The 20,414-nt window shown below is 41.0% G+C and overlaps 1 protein-coding gene across 2 annotated transcripts; it reads right to left on the reverse strand.

Annotated features, from left to right (window-relative positions):
• Positions 1-7,660: 7,660 nt before the first annotated feature.
• Positions 7,661-9,685, reverse strand: her9 (hairy-related 9). 2 transcript variants are annotated; one of them, XM_069688987.1, is made up of 4 exons: positions 9,325-9,685; positions 9,027-9,122; positions 8,823-8,910; positions 7,661-8,693 (listed from the first exon to the last, which is right to left on the reverse strand). In XM_069688987.1, the coding sequence occupies exons 1-4, from the start codon at positions 9,430-9,432 to the stop codon at positions 8,113-8,115; spliced, it is 873 nt and encodes a 290-aa protein (XP_069545088.1). In that variant the 5' UTR covers positions 9,433-9,685; the 3' UTR covers positions 7,661-8,112. The 2 variants fall into 2 exon arrangements, with proteins under 2 accessions (XP_069545088.1, XP_069545086.1); XM_069688985.1 differs by having other exon boundaries at positions 7,661-8,696.
• Between the last annotated feature and the right edge of the window lie 10,729 nt (positions 9,686-20,414).

A 20,414-nucleotide genomic window follows, 5' to 3' on the forward strand; every position in this document is an offset into this window, starting at 1 on the left:
AATATCCACAGAGTCACTCACGCACAAAGGACAGACCATATGAGCTGGGACCAGACACCAGGACATCCTGTTTAGGGGACAATGCCCCCCTCTCTCCAGTGCTAAAGTGATAATGCTCTTGTAACAGTGCGGCTGTCAGCGCCTCGCTCAGCCAGGGTCCAGAGGACCACAGGTCTCAGCACATGGGAGAGCTGGTCAGGAAGGGAAGCTTTTCAACACATCCCAGATTGGAATATCCTCTTGTCAAATATGCTTGTATTTCATTTGCTAAATATAAACCAGTTTCCTTAATCTTCTGGGAATAATCTGATGAGAAAATGTGTAGGTTGCAAAGTTAGCGTTTTTGGTAATGTCAAGAACGAAAGAGTGTCAGTGAAACGCAACCTTTGAGTTTTGTTTCTTAAGCAGGACAATCTCATTAAAAAAAAAAAAAAAAAAAAGCACACTCACAAACATTTTTATAATGCAAATCAACAACAATTAGCCCTGGAACAAAACCTGCTGTGCAATTTGTTACCTTTGAATAAAAAGCGATGAAAAAAGGAAAAACTAATTCCTCTTGAGTAACGTGTGAACAACGAGTATTTTTCTTCGAAATCCCATTCTGCCAACTTCGCATTCATCATACTATCTCAACACAGGAGGCCAGAGGAGTGTCCCAGACATCCTCCAAAACATCTTTTAGAAAGGATATACAACTAAAAAGTTATAACAAGTGCTGTAATAGATATACATGTATATATATATATCCTAAGAACATGTTTTACTTTGTCAGAAAGATTGACAAATTATAGACTCATAAAAGAAACATAAAGGCTTGAAAACTACTAATTTCAATATGCAATCGCCCTTATTTTTATAAGGCGTTATTGGCACTGTCGACCTCTGCCCAAAGTGGCTGTCAAAATATACATTGCATTGATCTTGAGCGATCCCTCGGTAAAACAGGTGAAAGGCTGTTTCTCACGGTCCCTCAACCACACATCACAAACACGTACGTACACACACACACACACACACACACACACACACACACACACACACACACACACACACACACACACACACACACACACACACACACACACACACACACACACACACACACTCAGAAGGCAAGGAGGAGCATGAAATACACTACCAAACAAACAACAGATGCAGACGGTGGCATCTTGAGCAGACATATGAGTCAGACCACTACGTATGATCTTCTCAAGTGTCAAATTGGGGACAAGTCAAGGCATGCAGTGAACCACAAAGTGAGTCACACACACACACACACACACACACACACACACACACACACACACACACACACACACACACACACACACACACACACACACACACTCCGCACGCGCATGCGCACACCCACAAACACCCACACACACACAAATGTAATCCTGGGGGGTTTCATACACTAGGTGGTGATATTGAGTCATATACTTTAATGGGTTTTCATTTTTAAGGTAAATTGGAATTCACCATTAAATAAGACAATGAATAAACTACATGATCAATATATTTTTACCACTGAATATTGTATGTTCATTACATAACACATTTCTTTTTTCTTTTTTACCCAGAGTTTTTTGTTTGGTCTACAAATAAATCAGAATATTTATTTGTTAAATAGACATTTTTCATATGTTAAATAATCACCTTAAAACATTCATATTTACTTTTTTTTTTTTTTTTTTTTTTTTTTTAAAAAGGGCCAATTTAATTTAGAAAACACTAAATCAAAAGTTCTCCTCTAAGGGATTTACAAAACACAAAATATATCTATCGTTGCACTCTGAGTTGCTTAAATGAAAGTGTTATCTCAGCTTTTAAAGGGAACAATGTTTTAAAGCTAATTAAATTCAGCGGTCATGACATCGTCACATCTCCAAGCTGTTTCATTCTCACATCTCTTACATTAGGACACCATTGGTAAGACATTTACCTCTTGAGACTGATGCTGCTGAACTCTGAACCTGAACAAAAATAGAGCAACAGCTGCCAAAGCTGCTGGGGAAAGACAGGGTTGACCCCTGACTAGATGAAAACATAAATAAAATGTGTCCCCATATGAAGACAGGCCTCCTTCGAGGCCACCTAGGAGCCTGCAGGATGACCTCCAGCCCTTTCAAGACGGCCCTTTCCTTTCTCCTGTGGAATCTGCACTAGTGGCAAAGGCTATAAGCCACGGACCTCATGCCATGAAACTGAAGAAGCTGCTGAAAAGCCAAACCTGGCCTCAGACATACGTTCTGCAGACAAGCGGTGAGGATCAACGGAGCCCACACGGCATCCGGACCCTGTGATATTCGATCAGGCTTGACACGTCCCGTTGCGTCTGCTTGCCTTGCCTCACCTCCTCCGTCTGCACACACCCAACACCTCACGCCCAGTCCCAGGGATAAGTGGTCCCTTGCTATAAATACAAAGAGAGGATGGGAGTTGGAGGGAGCCAAAAAAGAGCAGACAGTGGGAGGAGAGAGGCGAGTATGGCTCAAACATAAAAAGATAACACCTGTTAATAAGGTGTCAGGAAGTCAAACATGAGGTGAAACTAAAAAAAACACAAATTCTTAATGTGTCAAGTTAAGTGACAAGTGTGAGCATTATTTGCCCCAATGCCCTAAAAAACAAACACCAATGCCCTAAAAAATTTTTTTTTTAAAAACACCATGTGATTTGTACTTTCCCGAGTTTCAACATGTTTTTCATCTCGTCCCCGCCCCTTTGAATCTGTCAGGCTGTCTCACCGTCCTTATCTGCCTCTCCCTATATCACGCTCTCATTCTGAAGAAAACAGGTGCGAGGAGGATTGTCCCCACACAGACTGACACATGAACGCACTTCATGCCCGAGGCTGCTCCAGCCCCGCCTCTCCCTTACCAGAACCTGTGGCCAAAGCATGCAGAACATTTCCTTCTGTCCTAGTAGCTGGAGCGTCTTCAAATCGAGAAGCAAATATAGCCTGGATGTCAAAGACAGAGCTGTGGAGCCTTAACAATCCACTATCAGAGGAGACAACGTGGCCCATATTGCTAAATTAATTTACATAGCAGAAAAATACATTGAGAACTCCAAAAGGCCTCTTTGTGCTTGAGGTGGTCTAGTCGCTGAGAACGGTCATAAATGAATCTGGTAGGCTAACAAGTAATCTGTGGAATCAATGGAGGCGCCACAGATGATCTTGTGCTGGTGCTGTGGGGTCGGTCCGACATTTAGGGTTTCCTATTAATGTACACTGCAGTTTAACCTCTACTGAAACACCCTCAACACACACTCACAAACACAGACAGAAACGCTGTACCCGCACTGATACAATGTCAATCTGTGTTAAATGTACTACGATATATTCAGCTCAAGAGATTCAGGTGTAAGCTTCTGAAAGCCTGCCTATACGTGAATACAACTCTGAAAATAAAATAACACACAATCACACCACAGAGAGGACGTATACACAAGCCACAAGTAATAGACACGATTGTGTGTGCGCATTTCAGATTCAAATTCTGAAATCACAAACTCACTCAGTGACCAACATCTGAACTAATGAAACAGTTTCACAGGCCTGATGTTAAATGACTGTGCATCACAGGATAATATAACTATGAGTCACGATTTGTGCCTCAACCAACTAATACATTACATTTATAACCGGAAACAGAAGGGGAGGGAGGGGGAGGATATCACACTTACCATTAAACATCTGTGTAACACAACAACGTGTCTGTTGTGGTCGAGTGTGAAGACATCAAATGTTATTTTAATCTGACCAGGCCCGTTTTCTCTCTGTGTTTGCAGCCAACAGTGCAGGTTTCTGGTTCCTGAGTTCACACTGGTCCTCTTGGACGTTTACAAAACTCTGCGTCTTTGAGTCATACTGTATTCAAGTCATGGCCATGTTGAGCCCTCCTGAGAACACCAGCATCCTCTGCAGGATGTCATCGTCATCTCGGTCCTCTTCCTCATTTCGGTCCTCTTCCTCATTTCGGTCCTCTTCATCATCTCGGTCCTTTTCGTCATCTCGGTCCTCTTCATCATCTCGGTCCTCCCTCTTTTCTTGGTCCTATATTGCTACTTCTAGCGTTGTTCATGAGACCGGTTAACATCTCCTGTATTCGCCCTGTTAGGTTCACAGTCACTCTGGTTTCCAGGTTTTGACTGAGTTTCCAAACTGCTGACGCTACCTTACCAAAACATTGTACTCGGGCTAACAGGAAGTAAAAAGTAGCGCTCATTGGTAGCGCTCATTGGCCAATCAGATCACCTGTTGGTTTTATGTTTTTATCGTATAAAAATTTTGAGTTTGTTTTATATATGTATTTATTCCGTTTTCAATTTATAAATCATAGCATTTATAATAGCAAAACCATAAATAAACGAAAGAAAATGTAGGACACGTAGCCACGTAGGTGTGGTTAAAGCACCACCCCGCCTCTCCATGGCGCCAGGTGTTGGCTTGTAATAAGTGAATGGAAATAATTAGGGAAATCACCTGATTATATCGTTGGTTTCAATGGAAACATGTTTGGTACTGCATTGCACATGTTTGCCTACCACAGGTTTAAAAAATTTAAAAAAAAATAAAAAGCTTTAAAGTCTAAATGAAAGACACCTCCCTCTCAAGGTTCGTCCAGAAAACACTAGTCAAACTAATGAATAATTCACTACCAAGTCCATTTTTTTAAATCATTAACTGAGTGAAATACTTAGCTGTTAAAATTATCATAATAATCGGTGTAGGTTTTTATAATAGTTATCACACTAATATTAACTTCTGTTCTAAAAATCTGACAAAAGTCTGACAGAAAAAAACAATTTGTTCACACTTATTAATTTTGTGTGCTTATCTTCCGTCTTGTCTTAAAATGACTGAAGGAGAAGATGAGATGAGTGCTACAGCCCAGCATGAGAGATGCAGCACTCACTGCTACTGGTTGTGGTAGAAATTCCATACAAAAAGCATCAAATAAACACCCGATGCAACAGTGGCAACTGTGAATTTGGAGGGAGAAATGATGTTAAAGTTGGCGGCAAGGTTGTGCGCGCGTTCCACTATTCAGTCGCTAATGAGAATAAGAATTTGTGGCTCCTCTGATGACCCCTACCCCTTTCAATAGTGACTTCTCCCAAGGGACGTGATGGTGCAGATCCCCGAGGGACATTCAGCCCTCTGTAGGAATCCTTTTCATCACCACAGAGGGATTCCCGCCTGATTCGTTTTGTAGAGTTGATGATCCAAATTGCCAATATGTTGGACCTGTTGCTCTGTAAGTCCAGCAAGGCCTTCAATGCTGGTTTGAGGATTTTATCAGCCCACATGTGGAGGCACTACTGTCAGTCAAATAGGCTACTTCAGCTTTGTGTTCCTGTAGGTGCCTTTGTGTCTTCATATTATTTCCATTTTGGCTTGGTGTCTGAAATTGTAACCTTTTTAAGACAGTTTTTCGCCAGTAGTTTAAATGTATCAAACAATTTATTTATTTATTTATTTATTTTTTGGGGGGGGGGGGTGGAAATAATGTGCATGAGTTAATAGTGAAGGCTGCTCTTGCAGCAGAGCAACTTTAACCTGATTTGCAAACCGTTTACAACACATAGCCATGAAAATAGGACGATGGCAGTATCCATTTCTCTTGGAAGTGGAAACTGCTGGATCCAAGTCCCCCACGATCCCTCATGTTTACACCGGACCAGGCGCCCTTCTTGGCGGCCACGCGTGTGTGTTCGCCTCCTCACCTCCGCAGTGCGGCTGCACGACCCGGACTGCCAGCGGGGATTTACTGACTGGCGCTGTGCCCGGCCGCAGGCAGACTAGTTCGCTCGGTTCTCACGACCTCAGCTCCACAAAGGCATCTCTGAACTATTAACTCAGACACGAAGGCAGTAGGAACAACCGCAGAACCCACACATGCTGCCAACTGGTGTTTCAGTATGCCTCTTCGCAGGAGGAAGCTGCTTAAACATCACTGCCCGTGAGGTTTCAGTGTACCATTAACTGGCGGTGTCATCTGCAGGGCACCGACACTCAGGAGGGTGAAAATGAGAATGCAAGTACATGAATTAACAGGGCACTCCTAACTGTTAAAGGAGGATTGAAACCAGGAGTTGAACAAATGATCAGTGTACAACACAAGGCACAGGCTCTGTCAGGATTCTGTAAAAAAAAAAAAAAAAAAAATCTTTAGAAGATTTTTTTTTTTGTCTACATTATGCGAATCCCTTAACATGTCTCCACAGTGCCACCGATTTCTAAATAAGCGTGTCTGATATTTTCTTGAATCGTATTATTTTTGTACCTATAAATGCACGCTGCAATAATCATTTTCTAGGTTGTAAATAGACACATGGACACCACTTTCTGCGTAATCACTGAAAGTCCTGAAAGCTTAAAAGAGGCAGGAATTGATGGCTGAATTTCAAAGATGTTTTCTTGATATATTTGTGCACATAAGCTTGAAATTTGCACTCTCAATATTCTTTCAAATAGTAAAAAAAGAAAAAAAGAAAAGAAAAAGAAAAAAAAAGCACTGAGAAGGTATGTGGTTGTGGCCATACGGGACCAAGTGACACTTTAAACCCGTCTTACGTTTGGCCTGTGCCTGCCATGCGCGCCCAAGGCGCGCCGGTGGTGTATTAAATGTTGAGGGGTTTTGACCGGCGGTCACCAGGCTGTAACCTAATCCGATGTAAAGGGGCCCGCGGACTGCAAGTGGCCGACACACGGCTAGCGCCATGCCGACCGACACAGAGACACTGCCTTCAATTCCAGACCCCACTAACCAGTGGAAGAATACATTTACACCCGGGGATAAACAGAAACTGGGAAAGAGGAGAATGGGGAGACCTTTAACACAGAAACGCGTGGAGCAGTTTTAGGAAAAGGCACCTCAACAGATTCTGAATTAAACAATATTGTCAGGGAGTATGCATGTGAAAGCGAGACATGAAGTGATTTTGGGGTCATAATCAAGTTTCAAATATTTTAACCAGCAACAGGTTTATTTATCCGGCCAAACTTCCGCCAAAGTTCCCTGCCATGAAAACAAAGTCTAAACAAGTTCCCTCGCTCCCTCCTTTATTGAGGTGTAGGCGCACTGGGAGTGGAATTAAACAATTGATACACAAAAGGAAGCGAGGATCCTTCCATATTCTCCTTTCACTCAGGCAATCTGTTAGTGACATTAACCCCTGAGCGCATTTCCCAGGCTCATGAATAGGGTTTAGGACTTCTTAAAGCTCCCGCTGCATACAGGATGAGACCCTTTTCAAACTTTTAATTACCTTTATAGCAATAGAAAAATACACCCCCATTGTCCCCAGGACCATTCTCCAAAGGGCCAGATGTAAGGAGCTCCCGCCAAACTGGTGACAAGGTGGCCACTTAAAACTTAGTTTAATTGATGCAAGAGTTTGTGTTGGGAACATAATCATATGTTGAAACTTCGTTTTAGCCTAAACTGCAACCACAACCTGTCTGTTTAGAAGTCCTCTGGCTTACAGTCTGTTTCTTAACGTGACTTGTACGCATTAGTGTAACTTTTATGCATTAGATGTAACTTTTACGCACGGCTTTACAGACTAAAGCGGGACAATATACGTTTAAATAAAGTACAACACAGAAATGAGGAAATGATAGAAACAGGCTGTGGACAAGGTATTCGTTTCTGAAATCTCGTTTATTAAAACAATGGGTCAGCACCCAACTTCAATTTTTCTTTTCAAGGCAAAACAACAAAGAATATAAAACACAGCTTTGGTATAACAATCAATAACACCTCTGTACAAAACTAAATCTTTTCATAAAAAGTACTTCATAACAAAAATTTCCTATAAATCTGCCATCTGCATGTTTACCACCGACATCCAAATGTTGGAATCAACAATAAATTATAGAAAAAACAATACAAGCATGTGCCATTGAAGGCAACCCTTGTTCCATAAAACGAAACAGTGAGAACTACTGGGGGGTATTAAGTGGTTAGAGTTACCATCCCGTAGCGGAAAAGTCACAGGTTCAACCCCCTGCAACAGTTATGTGTGCACTCAGTTAAAAGTTTAAATTGGAGAAGTAATGCAAACTGGTTTCTCTCGAGTCTCTGGTCCTGTAAGCTACCAAGGTCGCCACACGGGCTCGCTGCTCTCGGAGCCCGTGCTCACCCCCACAGGGCTGACCGCTTGGGATCCCCCGGAGAAGGACGTCATGCCGTGTACTGGTGACGCTGCAGTCGGTGCTGAGCTGCCGTGCACCGGACTGGCGTTTACCGCAACAGGCACTCCTGCGTTTGCGTAGAGGGGGATGACGGGGGCTGTGGCGGAGGCAAAGGCCGGGTTGGGGATCAAAAAAGCAAACTGTCCATCGGTTGCGGGCACAAGCTGGAACCCACCGAAGACCTTGGGTGAGACGGCCTCGGCAGGACTGAGTTTGGAGCCCATAGCAGCGCCGCTGATGGGCAGAGTGGAGGGCAGCTGCACGTGGAGGGGCTGGGCCAGGTGCGCCTGCTGGGACGGGGCCTGCTGCGGGTAGTTCATGGACATCATTTGGCTCATGCAGCTGGACAGGTGGTTGAGGAGCCTCGACCTCACCTCCGTGTTCACGCCCTCTGAGGTGGACAGGAAGCGGGTGACCTCGTTCATGCACTCGTTGAATCCGGCTCTGTATTTGCTCAGGACCGTGGCGTCTGCTGAGAGCGCTGCTGGTAAAAAAAAAAAAAAGAAAAAGAAAAAGAAGACAGGATATTAATGATATATTAAGGAATCTTTCTGTAAGGTCGAGACTTCGTGGTGTCTTTTGACCCACATGTATCATTTAATAAACGTACCGTTCATCTGTACGCGCTGCAGGTTCCTCAAGTGCTTCACTGTCATCTCCAGGATGTCTGCTTTTTCCAACTTGGAGTGTCTGGAGCTCTGCAGGAAGTAACATGAAAAAGTTGAGTCAGTATTCAAGGCCCATTTAAAAGGAAATAATTATCTTTGAAGTATGAAGACTTGATGAAAGTACATCCAAACTTGTTTCAACTTACATCTTTCTTGAGAGCGTCCAGAATGAGTGTCTTGAGCTGCCCCAGGCTTTCGTTTATTCTTGCTCTCCTGCGTTTTTCCATGATCGGTTTGGATGACTGCAAAGAATAAAAAACAATTGTACATTCATAAATTGTTTTTGAAATCACTGATGTCTATTTGCAAAATGCACAGCGGGTCACGCCGTTGACTTTTGAACTGCATGACAAACTTTAACTGAACTTCCTCACTTAAGAGAGAAAGAAAGAGAGAGAGACACTTTTTTTTTTTTTTTTTATTGTGAAATTGTAAAATCCTTACTTTTCTATGCTCGCTGGCGTTTTTCGGTTTGTCCGGTGTGTGTGATCCGTTTGCAGGGGCGCCGGCGATCGGAGAAGCCGTCTGCTTTTCCATAGTGTCAGCTGGCATTATTGATCAAACCAGGCAACAACAAAAAAAAAGCGTAAAGAAGTAAATCCTCTTTGGAAGAGCAGGGTATAAAAAAAAAAAAAAAAAAAAAAAAAAAATGTTGACGATAACAATCACTAGACGCCGCTGCAAAACGTATAAAATATGCGGTGTCCCAACCGATGATGAGTTTGCGTCGTGCCGCTTGTTATCACTGAGCTGTCATCTGACTGCGGGAGTGTGCGGTGCGCCGTGCGGAGCGACTCTCTCTCTACTTCTGCCGCCGACACACGCCGCCGCGCTACTTATAGACGGCTCGCGTGCTCCCGGTTCGTGTGAAACCCTCTCTGCATTCTTTCCCACACTCGCTTCAGCCAATGGCAGAGAGGACTCACCCATCGGGCGCGGGGCAGACCGCTGATTGGACAACACCCCCGCGGGCCGTCAGTCACGCGCTGCTCAATCAGCCCTGCAGGGACAAACAACAAAGCGGAGCGAGCAGCCGCGGCCGGGCCGGCCTGTGAAGTGATAAGGAGGAGGAGGAGGAGGAAGGAGGAGGAGGAGGAGGAGGGGGAGATTCGCTGGATGTTTGCTTCCAACTTTGCTCCTTGCTCGTCAAAATTGTTATAGTGCTTGGAGCGTGTTTGTGTGTGTGTGTGTGTGTGTGTGTGCGTCTACGGGAATAATACAGAGTGTGAAAGTCTTTTACAGGGAAGGCAGTGACCACCTTCGTGTTGCTTATTTTGAGAACTTTATAAAGCAGCGTATTTATTAAAACACATCTTTGCACTGTTTTCTGGCTGTAAATGAATTCATGCCTCAGAGTCTATTTTTTATTTTTTATTTTTTTGGTATAGTAAGTGTCCGGTATCCAGATTAAAGCAGAATAAAAGACATATCTTCCCCTCCCCGAGCTTGAAAACAAATACACACTTTATCTATTTTAAGGCTCCTCTTGCGCCTCCAACGAGAAGACATCTGGAGCGGCACGCGAGGCGGTTTTCAGCAGCACGCACCGGGCCAATGGCATGCGGCCACTATATGCAAATACGACAGAGCGCTCGCTGATTGGCTGTGTGAACCGCTCTGTGTCAATCATCCCGGAGCGGGAGCCGCTCAAAGGGGTGATGAAGGAGGAGGAGGAGGAGGAGGAGGAGAGGGGGGCACATCTGTCCGCGTGCCATTCGCGCAGTCTTCTCCGGTCTGCGCAGAGCACGTGCCAAAACTTGCAGATTATAGCTTGCAGACCAAGGACCGTATAATGTCAAGATTGGTAATCTAGAAACATTTATATTTAACAGGAATAGAATAGAATAGAATAGAATAGAATAGAATAGAATAGAATAGAATAGAATAGAATAGGCTGCATGAGAAATAAGCTGCAGACACTATGAAGAAGTAAAATTAAATCAGTTTTCCAGAAAAATCACACCTGTCATTGCAGATACAAGTTTTCTACCAAAAATTAAAAAAAAAAAAAAAAAAAATCATAACAGCAGGCTTTCCTGTCTGAATCTATTTGTAAGAAAAGGCTTTACCTTTAAACGAACAGGTGACAGTCGACACGTCCTTTTTATCAGACCTCCGTGGACGTTTAAAACAGTGTGTGAAGGAGAAGGGCGCCATCTAGCGACTTCTTTGAACAAGTTAACTAACTTAACACGATGGATCTCCAGGGTATTTAACAAAAATAAATCAGCACGTGCACTATCAGCTTTAGCTTTAATAAAGTTTTTCATGTATAACGTGTATTTCCAATGTAGTGGAGTAATCTGTTGTTGCACAATTATATTTTCTGTGGATGTTTTACGTGAGATGTATGATTGTCCTGTGGCCATCTGTGCCCTTCCTTATTCACTGCATTTAATTTGCTTAAGAGTCTTAAGAATTCCCAAGTTTCTCCTGTAACTTTATTTATTTATTTTTTATAGCATGTAAACAAAGTATAAGACCCAGAACAAGCCTGTGTGGGAAGATCAGGCCGTTTTTTATACGCAGTGTCCTGGGATGACCACAAGGTGGCACATTTCTGTCTGGATGAATGGAGACAACTTGGAATTTCAACACTATATTGTTTTATGCTATATCTAATACGGTTATGATCTGTTTATTTTATATTTAAACTTAGATCTGACAACGAACTGTGACAAAATCAAAGATGACGAAAGCAGAAGAAAAAAAAAGAAAAACATACTAAACAGAAGATGGAAAGTGGAAATATAAAAAAAAGGACAAGATGATAAGGAGATAACTCTATGTAGAGTTGCCTACATGATTTATTAAATAATAAGTAATATGTAGACTACTCTTAATGTTTCATGTGTACTGTATGTCCTTGAAAGAGAAAAGAAACGTTTTACCAACAAACAAATATGTGTAATTTATATTTAAATAAAAACAAACATATACATCCACATCCACAGAAGGATCTATATATATCATTACAACTGCATGTGCACATAGAATGTTTGTGAATGTACTTGTATGAAACTATATCACAAAGGATTTTAGAAACATGCTGGCAGTGTTGCATAACATTTTAATCATGCAGTATTATGTGTATATATGTATACACTGTATATGTGTATTTTGTCTCTGTTACTTGTAATGTAGTTATTTAGGACTTTTTAGATCTACAATAACTGCATTATCTAACTATAATCATGTAACTGTGACAAAAATTAAAGCAGACAGCATGTTCATTGTAACTTGATACCAAACTCAACTTCATAACAACCACTGGCCTGCCGGTGGGCTGGTCATTACAAACTCACGCTGTGCATCAAAAAAAGATTAAAACTACAAAATAAAAGTAGACAAAAAAACAAAAAAAATATTGTCAAAACATATCGAACATGTGAGGCTGAAATGTTGGTGAATTTTAGATAAAAACTATATAAAAAGATTTTGAGAATATTTTCATATGACGGCTCATTCATAGAAAACTGAGTTTGGGGTTTGAATAAAGAAAAAGACAGAGACAGCGGGAGAACAAGGTGGCACTCCGTAGAAAAGCTTATGTTTGAGTATTTCTCTCCAATATGCATGTTATACAAATTTAATGAGGAGTTGGACCAAGCTGATACTATCAAACAAGTGAGGAATAAAATCACCATCAGAAAGATCAAATCATCTTATTCCTTGTTAAAATCATCTAATAGCCTAAAAGTTACTCGTGGAAAAACAAAACAGGAAATCTGTATGTTTAGGGATTAGACCGGTTTTAAGTCTTGATGGTGAACATAAAGTTATAAGTAACTACTGGAAACCGGTGGCTTCATGTGAGGCAGAAAAAACTTTAAAACACAAGTTTTGAAAACTGGTTGTCTGTGATGTGAAGTCTATATGATTTCTAGTTAAAGGGCTTAGACATCCACCAACTGACATATAAACTAATATTACTTTTTTTTAAAGCAGGAATAAAAAAGTAACATTAGAAGTTGCTGAATTCAGTCTAAAAACACAGATCAGGCAATAGTCGCTGGTCGCCTTTCATGAACCTGCAACCGTAACACAAATTAATACTTCCAACAGCAGATTTCCATGTTAAGTCAGTAGGTGCCACAATAGGAGCTTTACAAATTGTAAGGAGGCGAAGATGTCATGGTAATCTTAAAACGGATGACAAAGTCTGTGATCCTGTCCTGGCCGGTAGTGTATTGAAACATACCAAATGTAATAAAACTTTGCTAAGCCCTGCATCAGTCCAGCCTATAGTGGAGTATCAGTCATTGTTCAGTGGCTCATGTCCCCCCATGGGTGAGCTGCGCTGAGGCATGCTGGACACTTGTTTACCCAGGATCCAGAGTCTCAAGGGCCAGCTGTGTGTGCTTGGGTTCACTTCGCCTTATTTGCTTTTGGATCGCCCCAAATGAAGCAGATCTAATTCTACAGAGCTCCGCACAGATTACACAACTGCTCCCCGCAGCAGTGGAGTTAATGGGATTTTGGTTTTTAATAATTCTGTGTAGGTGGAGTAGCACCTGTTGAACCTGATCTGAAGTCAGACCAAGTCCGACAACTCTTGATATTTCAAACCCTATCCATCAATAATTCCCCCTCTTCAGTCCTGCATTTCAAAGATCTGGACTCAGACAACAAAGAGAACAAGAATTCCCCTTCAACTCAAAGAAACTTTTTGAGTGACTCCGTCATTAGAGCATCATTAAAGCTGATGCCGACATCGCTGGCCCTGAGGAATGTAGAGAACTGAAACTTCTGTTTTTAATAGACGATCAGCATTCACCAGACAAGAGCCGAAAGTACTTGCTTTTTGACTCAGTTTTATGAGGTGGAGGTCTACGGGAGGAGATGTCGGGGGAGATGAAAGCGGCCAAAAGGAGGGAGAAGCTGTGTTTGCAGATTTAGCAGAGTTCAGTAGTCTGTTGTCCAGATTCGCTGAATGCTCAGCAGCTCCTTTTGACTGCTGCCTGTTTAATTTGTTGTTGTACAATGAGCCCGTGCACTTCTCCAAATCCATGTGCAGAATGCAGAAGGAGAGTCAATTATATTTGTATTAGCTGGTGTCGGCCGGGCAATCCCTTTATACACACTCCCCAATCAAGTGCTAGTAGATGTGTTTACCACAATGAATCCCCCAACACTGAGCAGTTACAATGCCGGTTTGAGTGGCTTTTGCTTTGTTTCAGATGCAGTGTCCATTGTAGAGCAGAAAATGTCACTTTTAAAAATATTAAAAATCTTTAAAATTTGGGTTTCCACAAGAAGCATTCACTCAAGTATTGAACTTTAGTACAAATTTAAGGTACTTATTTGAGTATTTCCATTTAACGCTCCTTTATCCCTTACAGAAAAACATAAATTTGACGTGTGCAAAACTCCCATGAAGACATGTGACCACATAACACACGTGATTGCGCACGTGTGAACATGTATTTTGCCCATGGGAAACATGGTTTTGGAACATTTTCATGGTTGTGCAAAGCCCTTGTAGATTGCTATCTAAAAACTTTTCAACATGTTATATGTGTTATGTTGCAACATCTGGTAAACATGTTTCATACACGTGATCTTAAGTGTCTCATGTTGAAAACATAGGAAACTCTTGTCTTTTTTCTGTAAGAGATGCTTCTTCTGCTTTACATTTCAGTGGGGAAATATGTTACTTTTTCACATTACAGCTTTTGTCACATGTTGATTTAAAGATTAAAAGTTTGCATACAAATGATAGTCAAATCACCTCAACCAACTACAACAGTAAAACGCTGTCTGAGTGCGCTACGTTTCAAGCTTAAAACACCTTGCAGTCCGGAGTGGTTGCTTCTGAGTTTTTGCAATTTTTGGCCATTCTTTATTTCAATGCTTGGGAAGCTTTTTCCTTCACTGTTTTTTAAAAAAAATTAAAATAATCTCTTATGTGTAATTATCATTATATGTTCAATATGTGGCTTAACATTCATTTTGTAACATTAAGGGCTAAAGTTGTAGTGGTTGCAAAGCTAACTGAATTATTTATTTAGCTTTCAATCTAAAAAGGATACCTAAATTAGTTTATGAACACCCATCATGCATTAGTTTTATATTGTCGGACTCCCAACAGGTCACTTAATATTACTTAATCACTTCTTTGTAAAGAATATACGGGAAAGTGTTTTCAATGGCAGCTACAAAATGTCCAAGATGTACATTTAGCTACTCGTGCTCCTATACTTGTGTATCATTTACAAGGCATGACTTTAACTTGTAATACTGTTTTTTCAGTGTGCTGTTACTAAAGTAAAGGATATGAATACTTCCACCACTAGTGGCGACACAAAGTGAGTGCAGATACATGATGACGATCAGATCATAATTTGATGGTCCGTTTCCGAATCAGAGGTGACAGCAGGACTTCAAAGCTCCTGTTAGTCCGAGTTAGTGCTGCAAGATTTCTGAAACAAGTAAGGCCAGAATCCTGACACCGGCAGCTCTGAGCCTCTGAGTGAAAGGACACCTGCGGCTGCAGAATTCACCTCTCACTTTGAGCCCAGGGATTTGCAGAACACCAAAAACACAGGGTTGATGGTTCATTATATGAAAAGTGATTAAACTAAATATTGAAGTTGAAGGTTAAAAAAATGTCTGTGTAAAAATGTGGTCTCTTTTCCTCGCCGACATTGGCAAACGATCTGAGCGGACTTTCCCCTGCCAGATATTTCATGTGCATTGTTGCTGGGGATTTCTTAAATCTGGGAGTGGCCAGATGTATTAAAAAAAAAAAAAAATTCACGCCCATCAATTGTGCTGGTATTAAAACAGCTATTTTCCTGTTCAACTATTCCACGTTTGATGTATTACCAGGTCGGCGGGGTGCTTTATAAGAAGTCAGAATTTGAATAAATTAATATGAATTTGGAAATATTTCTCATGGCATTACAGGGGTGAGTGCATTCAGTCAAAGGCTTCAAAGCAGCACGTTTGTGCCACAAACGTGAGGAAAAGTGGTATTTTTTTTCATGGACTCTCATTTTATTCTTCCTTAATCTCATTACTCCCTTAGCTGTTTTCATACCTGCAGAAAAAAACCCTGAGATCAATTATTTTTGCCTCACTTTTCAAGCGGCTTGTTGTCATTTTGCCATCTGCAGACCAGCATGTCCAGTACAATGTGATGCATTCACTGAGCCTCTGTGGCTTTCTGAACAGAGAGAGACCCTTTTCTCTTGCTTCTCGCCCCAATTCAGGGCTTTCTTCTCCCTTTTAAGTGGGCTGTTGATGAGGTTAGTCTAATCAGATTAAGTCAACTCACATTGGTCTCTGCAGTTTGTTTTCCTTCCAAAGGCGTCCTGACATCTCCTATACTTTTTCTTTATCCTCCTCTTTGCACTTTTCATCCAGGCTTCCACCCAAAAAAAACCCATTCAGCTGAGGTCCCAATGGACTCCTTTATAAACAGCAGTTCCCCAATGATATAGGTTATTTAGAATGGGTCACTGGACTGCAATACATGGGAAAGGTCTTTAAAGTTGTGCAGTGACGCATTTGGACATTTCCACTGGTGTCTGTGTGAATGCCAGAGATTAGGTAAACACAAAGCATTAAATCACATTTTAGGAAATTGCTGGAACCTTTAATTTGATTCCTAGATAAATGTTTGAGGGATGTTTTGTAAACTACAAGGCTAATGCAATCTGCACTTTTATCTCAAAGCTTGGAGAAGAGTTGTGTTTTCACGGCCAACTTGTTAAATAGTTTTTAAGTGAAACAAATAAGATTGTATTGTCTACATTTCACTAGATGTGCCTGTTATTCTGAGTGGATATTAACAACAATTAAATCAACTTAATTGTTTCTCTCATTGAAGAAAAACTGAAAAACTATTGTTTTCACTGCTAAATGAATGTATACAGAGCTGAATGCACATTTCCTACCTTCAACGAACAATGTTTTATGAAGAAAATCTAGAAAATACGAGATTCAATTATATTCGTTTTTCTGAGAGTTTGATTTTCTTATTTTGGTGTAAACTGTTGTTACATGATGAAAATGAATAGTCATGTAGGCACCAAGCTAAATTGGATTATCAAATACACGATGATACACAATGTATAATTACACATTTCATTATTAATTGCGTGCTTCTTGATAAAGATCTCCAAATAATTTACTTTTCAACAGATTAAGCAGTCGGAGGGAATCATTAAAGGAGGCAAATGTTTGAAGAGGTCTCTCTTTTTCTTTAAATTTAATTTGATTGATACGCACAGACACCCAGTTAAGAATATACCCCCCACGTGTATCTGTAAAATCTCTGAAGTTGTCATCAGCGGAGTGCCGTAACTTGATTCCCCCACTAATAACAGGCTTACAAAGACAATGAGCACAATGAGTACAGAGGAGGTCTTTTCAGATGACTTCAGAGCCCCCCCTTGCCAAACACCCACCCACCCACCCTCCCTCCCCTTAGAAAAGACATGGCAGCCCATTGACTGAATGGGGGCTGTAGAACCATTTCAAGCTAATGGATCTGAGAGACTGTCCACATAATTACATTACAGCATTTCAGCAGGCCTTTGAGCTCCACACTTGCAGCTTGGGCACACCACAGCACTTCATTCATAGCTGCACAGTGGAATGTGCTATGACAGATATGGCCCTTTTGGGCACTCTTGAACAAGGTTGCGCTCCATGGGACTGGCAACCCCCTCATCCCTCAGCATACAAGTTCTTGGATCTGAAACAGAGGGTGGGTACTGAAAGACAAAGGATCAAACGTGGAGGGCAAAGGGAATTAAAAAAAATCGACTTAGTGTCAGAGAAATGCTGCCGGAGTGCAACAGTGTGCACATTTTCCTGTAACCTTGATTTGGCCTGTACAGTTTTGCACATGACGTAGAGCAGATTTAGCAGTTTATGATTTAAGATCGTCAAATGAAGCTGAATGACATGAAGGGAAACGTGTTTTTGATGATTTAACTCTGGTTTAGCTTCAGTCAAGCTCACACAGCTCTGTTTCTCACCAACATTAGTGCTGTCCATGTCTTTATTTTATTGAAAATTACCTTTTTTAAATTTGTTTTTTATATTTATTGTTGCCACTTACTGAGGATAACAGCTTTAATTGTTGCGTAATTGTCAAAACCACTGGTAAAAAAAATCATTTTAAAGAAGTGCTTTATTAAAATTCCTTTTCCTCCAAATGTCAGTGTGATTGCATAACCAATATAGGCACAGAAAAATCAGGCAGAAAATCAGCTTCTTTTCCTGTTTTGGTTTAAAAGCTTGTGTCTAATCCATTGCAGCCAAATCAAACACATCTAAAAAGGAGAACAGGATTTTTTCACAGGCTGTGATGAATGTTGCTGAATAAATCAAACAGAAAAACACAGTGTAGAAAAAGGAACAATTGTTGCTGCATTAACATGCTGACTCCTCGGTCTGTTTTGATTTATAAAGAACCCGTCCAAACCTTCACAGAACAAATTATTCAAATTTAGATTGATGTTTTCTCAATTTGTGACCAAACGCTTCATATCCACACAAAAGTCAGAGTCTATCTATGACTACAGACCAAGTGGAAAATCTCTCAGTCTAATAACACAAAGCTCCAATTTTAAGATTTCCCTTCTTGATAATATACCATATTAAACGGTGTCATTGATCTTTTTGTTAAATTTTGCCAGTTATAGAAATACTTTGCTCTCTCGTTCTTTTGACAAAAAAATTACTCCTTTTATGGAAGAGCAAAATCAATGCAAATTATTCCTTTATTCATTTCCCTGTGAATAATCCAAGTCTTTGCACTTTTGTTTGGGACCCGTGAGCTAAACAAAATCATAAGAAAGGTGGAGAATGTGAACGTTTATTGGCTGGTGGAAAAGAGAGATGACCCCGCTCATGGGTGACAAAGACTCCTTTATGACGTTGGTGTGAACCCATGAAACAGGGGTATTCCACTCGGACTGACCAGCACCACAGGAGATCCAACATGTGCAAAAATGGTGCCCCAGTAGAACCAACTCTTTTTACACACATAAGGGAGGAGAGAGAACCAAAAAAAAAAAAACAGGCTCAGTTATCTCATTATGCCTGAATGTATAAAGTCTGTTTCCAAGTTTTACTGCACAGTATGTATGTACAAAAAGATGAAGTTGGAAGGAGAAAGAAAGTAAAAGTTAGAAGGAAGTGAGACCTCTTCAGTCTGCTCCTCATATCTGCTTTGGAACAGCTTGAGGTAACATCAGCCACTACGAACAGATGAATTTATTGCTGCTTTCAGGTGGGGTTGTGTTTACTGTGCTCACGTGAAGAGTCCCTATGAGCACCCCCATCCTGTTGTATTCACAACCTCGGACCTCTGAATTTTCTGGAAGCTCCGAGTTCAAGAGTTGTAGCGTGTTTGCTAACATTTTCAGAGATGCCAAGTTAATTTTTGTAGGATGGTCAGTTAATAGATTGTAATTTTTGCCTTATAGAGTTTTTCTATGTAAAGGCTCTGCCATCGTACCTTTGAATTTCCCGCTTTACATTACCACCTAGTAGCTTGCTAAATCGTTAGCCTCTTGGCTTCTCGACGCCGTCAATGTTGCTGTAGCGTAGTAGCGGTTATCTCACAGTTTAACCAAGCGGCTTATGACAACCCACAGTTACATTTTAAAGTTAAGCAACGACCAGAGTTCTTATAAACAATACGAATATGGTGCGCCGGAAAAGTGATTTAGATGATGTCTGTATAAAGAGAGTTTGGGTTAGTTTAAGGTGGATTAAGAGGAAGGCTCGACAAGAAACAGCGGACTTAAGTGCAGGATGACGGCAAATGATGTGAGCAGGAGACCACTGTTCCTTTCCTGTTTCAGATTCGGGACGCTTTTGAGCTCTATGGTTGCATGGGTTAGAGGACTTATTTGATAAAGTTATAAAAAGGGCCGTGATAAATCGGTGGAGTTCTCTCTTAGCACACAGCTGAGCTCAGCAGCCAGAAGACTGACCAAAAGTATTCCTTCTACATCTGTCTTGGTGTCACTGCTCTGGCAGTTCTCTCAGAGCACATTTTACAGCACAATCATTAAGACTTTGTGTGGTCTGGCGCCATTGGACTCATTTCACTATTTTATATATTTTTTGTGTTGGATCAAAGTTTTCAGCGATGTAGTTTCAGCACTTCATTGTCAGCAGCCATCACTGTCATATCTGACAAATCAAGAAAACAATAATTAAAAAAAAGAAACAGAACATATTGTCCTCAAAGGCTATAAATCCAGTTAAAAATAAAAGCTGATGGAGCTTTGACTGTAATAACTTATATTATGTTCTCAAACGCAGTTTTACAGAACAGATACTATTAACTACTAACTACAGTTTTCTTTATTCACGTGAACAGATTTGATCATGAAAATTCAAGATGCCAAAGAACTACAGACAAATCACTTTCCACCACTTCGAGAGCAAAAGTTGCTGACTTTGCAAAACGCTGGCGGAGTACCGCTACTTGATCCTTCATGTCACAGTTTTCTTGCTGAGGCTGAGCTCAGCACATTCCTGCACAAGTCCAGAGGTAAAACAAA

The sequence above is a fragment of the Brachyistius frenatus genome, unplaced genomic scaffold (assembly GCF_029030835.1).
Source record: "Brachyistius frenatus isolate BFR_SWC_R1_liver_20210118 unplaced genomic scaffold, ASM2903083v1 Contig_6, whole genome shotgun sequence".
Taxonomy (NCBI): domain Eukaryota; kingdom Metazoa; phylum Chordata; class Actinopteri; family Embiotocidae; genus Brachyistius; species Brachyistius frenatus.